This window comes from Euprymna scolopes, chromosome 42 (assembly GCF_053919585.1).
Source record: "Euprymna scolopes isolate OS-2025 chromosome 42, ASM5391958v1, whole genome shotgun sequence".
NCBI classification, from domain to species: domain Eukaryota; kingdom Metazoa; phylum Mollusca; class Cephalopoda; order Sepiida; family Sepiolidae; genus Euprymna; species Euprymna scolopes.
The window spans coordinates 69,521,448-69,535,085 of NC_136523.1; the positions used below are offsets into that span (position 1 = coordinate 69,521,448).

Consider the following 13,638-nt stretch of genomic DNA (forward strand, 5'->3'; position numbering starts at 1 on the left):
CATTATCAGCTACGAACTGCACAAATTCAGTTTCAACATAGGAGAGAGTTTCAGCACCATGAATAAGAGCAGCACTTCTTTCAAAATTCTGGACTTCCGAGTAGGATAAAGAGGAGTCATGCTTATTCAGAATGTCAATTAAGAACCTTGATCCAAATTAGTCATATTAACCTCCTGCAGTAAAACATCAAAAGAGACAAAAAAAGAAGTTATAATTATATTGAACTTCATGAAAACTGTTGGTTTTATCCAATTTCACATTGCTACATTTTCTATTTTGTAGATGAATTTACAAAGTTGAGAGAGAGTGGGGCTAGAATTATTGCCAATCTTTACAAAATGACTGCTGTTGACCTCTTTAGGCAAGGTCAAGTATGGTAAATTTTTTTTATCTGAAAGAGAGGTTGTTCATGCCTAATATCCAAGTTAAAAAACTTTGTTAGACATTTGTCGTTCAGCTAAAAAAACAGCTAGATTGACTGACTGGACTACTGTTAAAGTAGAGCACAAATTCAATTTTAAGTATTCTGCCATAAAATATGATTCTTTAAAATTTCAGAATTGAAGAAGAATTACTTGATTGCTGTATCACATTTACTTACCTTCTTACCACGACAAGTTCTTGTGTCAGAATTACCACCTGTAAGTATCAATTAAAATATTTTTTTCTCATTCAGAAAAAAAAGATTGAAAAATAAATTGCACTATTTTATTTTTCACTTTCTCCTAACGCCAAATTCAAAAGAAAAATTAATTAGAAATTTTTAATTAGTTTCTTTCGAAATATATCAACTAGTTTATATCTGCTCCATAAGCGGTATTGTGCATGTCAATTTTCATTTTTACATAGTGTCTACCGCTTTTACACGATATAGCCAAGTGCAAGAAAAATATTTGCGATATTTCAGAGAAAGAAAATATGCTACTTAATATTTGCATTAGAGAGTAACTATAATGAATGTATTTACAAATTGTTTTTATTGGTAAAAATATTAGAAATTATGTTTTTAAGCAAAAATAGTCTTGAACTAAAATCAAATAAACTTTTATCTTTTTTTTGTGTAGATTAACAAAGGCTTAGTTTAAAAAATATTTTTCTTATGTAAATTTCTTTAGATTTAATGTGCATCCAGTTAAAAAATACTTCAGCTGTGAGTATCTAACTCTGTTGACAAAATTTAAGAGTATCTAACTTTGTTGACAAAATTTAAGAGTATCTAACTTTGTTGACAAAATTTAAGAGTATCTAACTCTGTTGACAAAATTTAAGAGTATCTAACTCTGTTGACAAAATTTACTGCCTTATAATGTGTACTCTGCCTGTTTTGTCAACTAAACACACGTTTCTATTTGTGTTTTGTAGTAAGTAGATTAGAAGTACATGTTCCATCAAAAACAGCAAAGTTATTTTTTTGTTGTTTCTTTTTTTTTCTTTTTTTTCGAAGAAATAATGGTATTGTAAAAAAAAAAAACAGCAAAGCTATTTTTTTTTTTTTTTTTTTCGTTTCAAAGATATAAATAATGGTATTGTAAATAAAACAAACAAAAAAACTTGACCACAACTGCACCAAGTGAGATCAGCTGGTCCACCGGTCACCCACCATGCATCACCCCTACTATCCTGACTGGTTACAGTACCAGTAACATACTTCAAAAGTTAATTGTTTGCATATTTTAATATCCTTATTCGTATTTGCTTTGAAAATAGAAATTTCTTGTGCAAAAATGTCTGTTATATATTTCAGTTAATTCCAATGTTAGTGCTGGCTCTGATGTCTGATGAGTGCAAGTTGCAGCTGTCGACAATGACAACCTTAAAAACTGTAATGGATGAAAGTCCTCTCCTTCTTGCTCAACACGTCAACCTTATTGTGCCCAGATTGCTCAAACTTTCCAAAACAGAAACTTCAATGGTTAGTTTTTTTTTAGTTTTTTTCATTTTACTTACAATGTTTACATTAATAAAAATAATAAACTTACAAATGCAAGTTAAAAGAAAAAATAAAAATCCAAAAGTTTTTTTTACAAATAAGTCACAACTTAAATTTAAAAAGTAAAACAATTTTTTTATTTACAAAATTATTTCAATAAAAAAACTTTGTGCAGAAATGGTGTCACAAAATTTTTCCAAAACTTATTTTCTGTGTGTTTTTCATGCTATTGGAATTTCTTCAGAAAAGGAAAATAGCTTACACAGCCATCTATTATATAAAGGAAAGTAGTGTGCCCAAATTAAAATCCAAAATTAAAAAAACATATCTAATGTTAACAGAAATTGTTGTCCATGTCTCCAGGCAAAGTTGATTAGCCGTGTTAATTTTATGAATTGTGACATTTTCTTTTATATTTACTAACATTATTTGATGGAATCATAAAATAAGATTACCGTTTTCAAACTTTTTCATACAGTTGTTTTTCTCATTTTTAAATTAAAAAAAAAAATGCAAAATTTTAATTTTATTACATGATTAATTTAATACTTATGAGTAAAATATTTTTTTTACATACATATATATATATAATCAGAAATTTGATATTTTTCTCCATATAATCAGAAATTTATTGAGATCTTTCACATGAAAAAATATTTAATTGGTGAAAAGAGTAAAAACAAAATGTAAACATTTATTTGTACTGTTGTGTGATAGTGCAATTTTTTTTAAGAAGGATTTATTTTATGTTTTCGAATCTTTCTTGAGATGATGTATAATTTGACTTATACCAACTACTGTGGATAGTGTATATGTATGTATACACACACACTAATATATGGTGTAAACAAATGAAATGAACACGTAAATGTATAGAATATAAATATAAAAAATGCATAGAATATAAATATAAAAAATGCACAGAATATAAATATAAAAAATGCATAGAATATAAATATAAAAAATGCATAGAATATAAATATAAAAAATGCATAGAATATAAATATAAAAAATGCATAGAATATAAAAAATGCATAGAATATAAATATAAAAAATGTATAGAATATAAATATAAAAAATGCATAGAATATAAATATGAAAAATGCATAGAATATAAATATAAAAAATGCATAGAATATAAATATAAAAAATGCATAGAATATAAATATAAAAAATGCATAGAATATAAATATAAAAAATGCATAGAATATAAATATAAAAAATGCATAGAATATAAATCTAAAAAATGCATAGAATATAAATATAAAAAATGCATAGACTATAAATATGAAAAATGCATAGAATATAAATATAAAAAATGCATAGAATATAAATATAAAAAATGCATAGAATATAAATATAAAAAATGCATGGAATATAAATATAAAAAATGCATAGAATATAAATATAAAAAATGTATAAAATATAAATATAAAAAATGTATAGAATATAAATATAAAATATGTATAGAATATAAATATAAAAAATGCATAGAATAAAAATATAAAGAATGCATAGAATATAAATATAAAAAATGCATAGAATATAAATATAAAAAATGCATAGAATATAAATATAAAAAATGCATAGAATAAAAATATAAAAAATGCATAGAATATAAATATAAAAAATGCATAGAATATAAATATAAAAAATGCATGGAATATAAATATAAAAAATGTATAGAATATAAATATAAAAAATGTATAGAATATAAATATAAAAAATGCATAGAATATAAATATAAAAAATGTGTAGAATATAAATATAAAAAATGCATAGAATATAAATATAAAAAATGCATGGAATATAAATATAAAAAATGTATAGAATATAAATATAAAAAATGTATAGAATATAAATATAAAAAATGCATAGAATATAAATATAAAAAATGCATAGAATATAAATATAAAAAATGTATAGAATATAAATATAAAAAATGCATAGAATATAAATATAAAAAATGCATGGAATATAAATATAAAAAATGTATAGAATATAAATATAAAAAATGTATAGAATATAAATATAAAAAATGCATGGAATATAAATATAAAAAATGCATAGAATATAAATATAAAAAATGCATAGAATATAAATATAAAAAATGTATAGAATATAAATATAAAAAATGCATAGAATATAAATATAAAAAATGCATGGAATATAAATATAAAAAATGTATAGAATATAAATATAAAAAATGTATAGAATATAAATATAAAAAATGCATAGAATATAAATATAAAAAATGTGTAGAATATAAATATAAAAAATGCATAGAATATAAATATAAAAAATGCATGGAATATAAATATAAAAAATGTATAGAATATAAATATAAAAAATGTATAGAATATAAATATAAAAAATGCATAGAATATAAATATAAAAAATGCATAGAATATAAATATAAAAAATGTATAGAATATAAATATAAAAAATGCATAGAATATAAATATAAAAAATGCATGGAATATAAATATAAAAAATGTATAGAATATAAATATAAAAAATGTATAGAATATAAATATAAAAAATGCATAGAATATAAATATAAAAAATGCATAGAATATAAATATAAAAAATGCATGGAATATAAATATAAAAAATGTATAGAATATAAATATAAAAAATGTATAGAATATAAATATAAAAAATGCATGGAATATAAATATAAAAAATGTATAGAATATAAATATAAAAAATGTATAAAATATAAATATAAAAAATGTATAAAATATAAATATAAAAAATGCATAGAATATAAATATAAAAAATGTATAAAATATAAATATAAAAAATGCATAGAATATAAATATAAAAAATGCATAGAATATAAATATAAAACATGTATAAAATATAAATATAAAAAATGTATAGAATATAAATATAAAAAATGCATAGAATATAAATATAAAAAATGTATAGAATATAAATATAAAAAATGCATGGAATATAAATATAAAAAATGCATAGAATATAAATATAAAAACATGTATAAGATATAAATATAAAAAATGTATAGAATATAAATATAAAAAATGTATAGAATATAAATATAAAAAATGCATAGAATATAAATATAAAAAATGTATAGAATATAAATATAAAAAATGTATAGAATATAAATATAAAAAATGTATAGAATATAAATATAAAAAATGCATAGAATATAAATATAAAAAATGTATAGAATATAAATATAAAAAATGCATAGAATATAAATATAAAAAATGTATAGAATATAAATATAAAAAATGCATAGAATATAAATATAAAAAATGTATAGAATATAAATATAAAAAATGTATAGAATATAAATATAAAAAATGCATGGAATATAAATATAAAAAATGCATGGAATATAAATATAAAAAATGTATAGAATATAAATATAAAAAATGCATAGAATATAAATATAAAAAATGTATAGAATATAAAAAATGCATAGAGTATAAATAGAAAAAATGTATAGAATACGAATATAAAAAATGCATAGAATATAAATATAAAAAATGCATAGAATATAAATATAAAAAATGTATGGAATATAAATATAAAAAATGTATAGAATATAAATATAAAAAATGCATAGAATATAAATATAAAAAATGCATAGAATATAAATATAAAAAATGCATAGAATATAAATATAAAAAATGCATGGAATATAAATATAAAAAATGCATGGAATATAAATATAAAAAATGTATAAAATATAAATATAAAAAATGTATAGAATATAAATATAAAATATGTATAGAATATAAATATAAAAACTGCATAGAATAAAAATATAAAAAATGCATAGAATATAAATATAAAAAATGCATGGAATATAAATATAAAAAATGCATAGAATAAAAATATAAAGAATGCATAGAATATAAATATAAAAAATGCATAGAATATAAATATAAAAAATGTATAGAATATAAATATAAAAAATGCATAGAATAAAAATATAAAGAATGCATAGAATATAAATATAAAAAATGCATAGAATATAAATATAAAAAATGTATAGAATATAAATATAAAAAATGCATAGAATATAAATATAAAAAATGCATAGAATATAAATATAAAAAATGCATGGAATATAAATATAAAAAATGCATAGAATAAAAATATAAAGAATGCATAGAATATAAATATAAAAAATGCATAGAATATAAATATAAAAAATGTATAGAATATAAAGATAAAAAATGCATAGAATAAAAATATAAAGTATGCATAGAATATAAATATAAAAAATGCATAGAATATAAATATAAAAAATGCATAGAATATAAATATAAAAAATGCATAGAATATAAATATAAAAAATGCATGGAATATAAATATAAAAAATGTATAAAATATAAATATAAAAAATGTATAGAATATAAATATAAAATATGTATAGAATATAAATATAAAAAATGCATAGAATATAAATATAAAAAATGCATGGAATATAAATATAAAAAATGCATAGAATAAAAATATAAAGAATGCATAGAATATAAATATAAAAAATGTATAGAATATAAATATAAAAAATGTATAGAATATAAATATAAAAAATGTATAGAATATAAATATAAAAAATGCATAGAATATAAATATAAAAAATGCATAGAATATAAATATAAAAAATGCATAGAATATAAATATAAAAAATGCATGGAATATAAATATAAAAAATGTATAGAATATAAATATAAAAAATGTATAGAATATAAATATAAAAAATGCATAGAATATAAATATAAAAAATGCATAGAATATAAATATAAAAAATGTATAGAATATAAATATAAAAAATGCATAGAATATAAATATAAAAAATGCATGGAATATAAATATAAAAAATGTATAGAATATAAATATAAAAAATGTATAGAATATAAATATAAAAAATGTATAGAATATAAATATAAAAAATGCATAGAATATAAATATAAAAAATGCATAGAATATAAATATAAAAAATGTATAGAATATAAATATATAAAATGCATAGAATATAAATATAAAAAATGCATAGAATAAATATATAAAGAATGCATAGAATAAAAATATAAAGAATGCATAGAATATAAATATAAAAAATGTATAGAATATAAATATAAAAAATGTATAGAATATAAATATAAAAAATGCATAGAATAAAAATATAAAGAATGCATAGAATAAAAATATAAAAAATGTATAGAATATAAATATAAAAAATGCATAGAATATAAATATAAAAAATGTATAGAATATAAATATAAAAAAATGCATAGAATATAAATATAAAAAATGCATAGAATAAAAATATAAAAAATGCATGGAATATAAATATAAAAAATGCATGGAATATAAATATAAAAAATGTATAGAATATAAATATAAAAAATGCATAGAATATAAATATAAAAAATGCATAGAATAAATATATAAAGAATGCATAGAATAAAAATATAAAGAATGCATAGAATATAAATATAAAAAATGTATAGAATATAAATATAAAAAATGCATAGAATAAATATATAAAGAATGCATAGAATAAAAATATAAAAAATGTATAGAATATAAATATAAAAAATGCATAGAATATAAATATAAAAAATGTATAGAATATAAATATAAAAAAATGCATAGAATATAAATATAAAAAAATGCATAGAATATAAATATAAAAAATGCATAGAATAAAAATATAAAAAATGCATAGAATATAAATATAAAAAATGTATAGAATATAAATATAAAAAATGTATAGAATATAAATATAAAAAATGTATAAAATATAAATATAAAAAATGCATAGAATATAAATATAAAAAATGCATGGAATATAAATATAAAAAATGCATGGAATATAAATATAAAAAATGCATGGAATATAAATATAAAAAATGCATGGAATATAAATATAAAAAATGCATGGAATATAAATATAAAAAATGCATAGTATATAAATATAAAAAATGCATAGAATATAAATATAAAAAATGCATAGAATATAAATATAAAGAATGCATAGAATAAAAATATAAAGAATGTATAGAATATAAATATAAAAAATGCATAGAATATAAATATAAAAAATGCATAGAATATAAATCTAAAAAATGCATAGAATATAAATATAAAAAAATTCATAGAATATATATATATAAAATGTATAGAATATAAATATAAAATGCATAGAATATATGTATATATATATAAAAATGCATAGAATATATATATATAAAAATGCATAGAATATATATATATAAAAATGCATAGAATATATATATATAAAAATGCATAGAATATATATATATAAAAATGCATAGAATATATATATATAAAAATGCATAGAATATATATATATATATAATGCATAGAATATATATATATATAAATTCATAGAATATATATATATATATATATATATATATAATGCATAGAATATATATATAATGCATAGAATATATATATAATGCATAGAATATATATATAATGCATAGAATATATATATAATGCATAGAATATATATATAATGCATAGAATGTATATATAATGCATAGAATGTATATATATATATATATAATGCATAGAATATATATATATATATATATATATATATATATAATGCATTGAATATATATATATATAATGCATAGAATATATATATATATAATGCATAGAATATATATATATATAATGCATAGAATATATATATATATATATATAATGCATAGAATATATATATATATATATATATAATGCATAGAATATATATATATATATAATGCATAGAATATATATATATATATAATGCATAGAATATATATATATATATATATAATGCATAGAATATATATATATATATAATGCATAGAATATATATATATATATAATGCATAGAATATATATATATATATATAATGCATAGAATATATATATATATATATATAATGCATAGAATATATATATATATATATATAATGCATAGAATATATATATATAATGCATAGAATATATATATATAATGCATAGAATATATATATATATAATGCATAGAATATATATATATATAATGCATAGAATATATATATATATATAATGCATAGAATATATATATATATATATATATATATATATATAATGCATAGAATATATATATATATATATAATGCATAGAATATATATATATATATATAATGCATAGAATATATATATATATATATAATGCATAGAATATATATATATATATATAATGCATAGAATATATATATATATATATATATAATGCATAGAATATATATATATATATATAATGCATAGAATATATATATATATATAATGCATAGAATATATATATATATATATAATGCATAGAATATATATATATATATAATGCATAGAATATATATATATATATAATGCATAGAATATATATATATATATATAATGCATAGAATATATATATATATATATAATGCATAGAATATATATATATATATATATAATGCATAGAATATATATATATATATATAATGCATAGAATATATATATATATATATATAATGCATAGAATATATATATATATATATATATATAATGCATAGAATATATATATATATATATATAATGCATAGAATATATATATATATATATATAATGCATAGAATATATATATATATATATATATATATATAATGCATAGAATATATATATATATATATATATATATAATGCATAGAATATATATATATATATATATATATAATGCATAGAATATATATATATATATATATAATGCATAGAATATATATATATATATATATATATATAATGCATAGAATATATATATATATATATATATAATGCATAGAATATATATATATATATATATAATGCATAGAATATATATATATATATATATATATAATGCATAGAATATATATATATATATATATAATGCATAGAATATATATATATATATATATAATGCATAGAATATATATATATATATATATAATGCATAGAATATATATATATATATATATATAATGCATAGAATATATATATATATATATATATATATAATGCATAGAATATATATATATATATATATATAATGCATAGAATATATATATATATATATATAATGCATAGAATATATATATATATATATAATGCATAGAATATATATATATATATATATATATAATGCATAGAATATATATATATATATATATATATAATGCATAGAATATATATATATATATATATATATAATGCATAGAATATATATATATATATATATATATATAATGCATAGAATATATATATATATATAATGCATAGAATATATATATATATATATATATATATAATGCATAGAATATATATATATATATATATAATGCATAGAATATATATATATATATATATATATAATGCATAGAATATATATATATATATATATATAATGCATAGAATATATATATATAATGCAAAGAATATATATATATATATAATGCATAGAATATATATATATATATATATATATAATGCATAGAATATATATATATAATGCAAAGAATATATATATATATATAATGCATAGAATATATATATATATATATATATATAATGCATAGAATATATATATATATATAATGCATAGAATATATATATATATATATATATATAATGCATAGAATATATATATATATATATATATATATATAATGCATAGAATATATATATATATATATATATATAATGCATAGAATATATATATATATATATATAATGCATAGAATATATATATATATATATAATGCATAGAATATATATATATATATATAATGCATAGAATATATATATATATATATAATGCATAGAATATATATATATATATATATATAATGCATAGAATATATATATATATATATATATATATAATGCATAGAATATATATATATATATATATATATATATATAATGCATAGAATATATATATATATATATATATAATGCATAGAATATATATATATATATATATATAATGCATAGAATATATATATATAATGCATAGAATATATATATATAATGCATAGAATATATATATATAATGCATAGAATATATATATATAATGCATAGAATATATATATATATATATATATATATATAATGCATAGAATATATATATATGTATAATGCATAGAATGTATATATATATAAAATGCATAGAATATATATATATAAACTGCATAGAAAATATATATATATATATATATATATAGAAATGCATAGAATATATATATATATATATAGAAATGCATAGAATATATATATATATAGAAATGCATAGAATATATATATATATATATATATATATATATATATATATATCTTTAACCCTAACAATAACACTAAGTTCGAGTGGCAAGCCCCCTCCCCCAACAAAATACCTCTGTAAGCCACATACAAGCATCTAAAACAAACAAACAAAAAATAGATCCTTCCTTAAAGAAAAATTCACATAAAAGTAAATTGGTTAACTGTCCTAAAATGCTAGAATGGCCAGGAAATGGTGAATTATTTTACATTAAATATTTGTGAAACCAACCGCTCCCCCCTCTAATATTGTTTTTGTTAGCTTTGTCTCTGTCAAGTTTTCAGTATGTTCACACATAATTTTCCTTAGCCCTACAATTAATTCAAAGTCCGAATGGCAACCCTCCCCATATTCTCATTGCATAGAAACCGTCTTAAAACTACACATAATCATCTTTTAAAAAAAAAAAAAAAAAAAAAGCATGCATATTTTCCCATAGAAAAAAAAAGTTAACTGCCCTAAAATGCTAGAATGACCTGTAATAGGAAATTATTTTACATTCAATTCTAAAATAATTTGTTTATCTTTCATTAAAGTTTTTCATGGCATTTTATACATAATTTCCTAAAAAGGTAGAATCACATTTTGGAGGGGTGGTCAGGAGGAGTTGAGTGGGGTTAAACAGAAGGTGTTAATCTACAATAATACCAAAGAAATATTGCAATATATTCATTTTTAAATGGTCTTATGTTTAGATTTAAGTTTTTTGTACATAAAGCACATTACAATTCAACTTTGAGTTCTCCAACTTCTTTTCTGTTTATGGATACATGGCATTTTTAAGGAATTGCTGCATATTTATGCACATTTACTGGAGATTATTTGGAAACCATAAACTTTGGGAGATTTTCAGTTGCATATTCTGATTCGTTGTACAAAAATACACTTATATGGTAAATTTCATTTCTTAGTCTTGTGTTTTAACTATGATATGACATTTTTACTGAAAAAGTAGTGTAAAAAATGTGACGAAACGCATATGGTCTTATGGAGGGAAAAATATCCAAACGTGTGAGGCACAATTATAACATTATACTTAATTTTTCTATGATAAATAGGTGTTTTTCTTTGTACCGAGAGGCCATTGTTTTTATTTAGGGACAATTATTTATTACCGCTTCCTGTCACGTGATGAGTGTTACAATTTAGCGGTTTTCCTGCTAGATCTGGAGATTTTGTTTGCAATCTAGCGGGGAATTCTAGAAAATCTGGAGATATTTGGCACCCACACACCTGCATTAGGTTATTAAAAAATAAAGAAAAGCGCTTGAAAATACTTTAAAACATAAAATAAACTCATTCATGTAAGTAAAAAAAAAGTAGCATTTATTGCCTTTGGTAACAATTATTTATTGATTATTTGTTTTGTTTTTCACCTTTTTTTCGACTAACCATTCTTAAATCTCACTATAAAATCGATTTCTCCAAGTACATTTTAGGTGTAGTTTAGTTTAAAATACGATCTAAAAGTGTAAAAAGCAAGAAACAACAGCAAAAAAAAAAAAAAAAACTTATACCAATACAGTAGAATTTAATTATCTACCAACCTAAATACTTTTAACATGCTAAAACAAAGTTTTTTTGTTTTTTATTTTTCTAATTTCAAAATATGTTGCATCATTATTGTGATGTTTAATTTGCAATATATTTCAATTTAACTTTTATTATAAAAAGTTTGAGTTTATGATTTGTTTCCTGCAAAAAAAAAAAATACCCTCTCTGAAAAAAACAGGCAAAACTAGCTGATAAAATATGTAAGCCTTCTGGGGAGCTAACTGCTTCAATATAATTCCAGAAACATATAGTGAGAAAACACGGAACATTATGGAGGTATTTGGGGGGGGGGGATTAGCGATTTTTAAAAATTTCAGACGATAAGTTAAAAATCTAGCGATTTTCTGGACATTTCTTTCTCCTGATCTCGCGGGGTTTTTTTTAATCTCAGTTGACAATATTGCATCACTAAAAAAACACTACAGGCTTAATGTAAACAGAATGTGTTTACAATATTGGTAAATTTTTAATGGGTTTAATTACATGATTATTGATAATGTAACCATGTGATTGAACTTTAATTTAAATTAACCACACGTGGTTGCTTGGTAGGTACACACAAAATGAATGCCGACGCTCAAAGTGTATACACATTTTGACTCCTCCCTTTACTTAAAAATTCACCAAAAATCAGGAAATTAACGAATTTTAATGAAAATTGCAGTATTTTTCAAATAATGATCGCAGAATATAATGTACTAATTATTTTTACTTAACTCTAAGTGAAAATGTTTTATTTTGTTTAAACAAAAAATACCTTTACTAAA

At 17.8% G+C, this 13,638-nt stretch overlaps 1 protein-coding gene across 1 annotated transcript in view; it reads left to right on the plus strand.

Moving 5' to 3' along the window:
• Nucleotides 1-13,638, plus strand: part of LOC145267130 (MMS19 nucleotide excision repair protein homolog) — a 168,118-nt gene that overhangs the window by 148,460 nt on the left and 6,020 nt on the right. Inside the window, exons 23-24 of the mRNA XM_080123167.1 lie at nucleotides 560-642; nucleotides 1,746-1,913. Coding sequence (XP_079979293.1) covers nucleotides 560-642; nucleotides 1,746-1,913 — 251 coding nt within the window. The remainder of the gene's footprint in view (nucleotides 1-559; nucleotides 643-1,745; nucleotides 1,914-13,638) is intronic.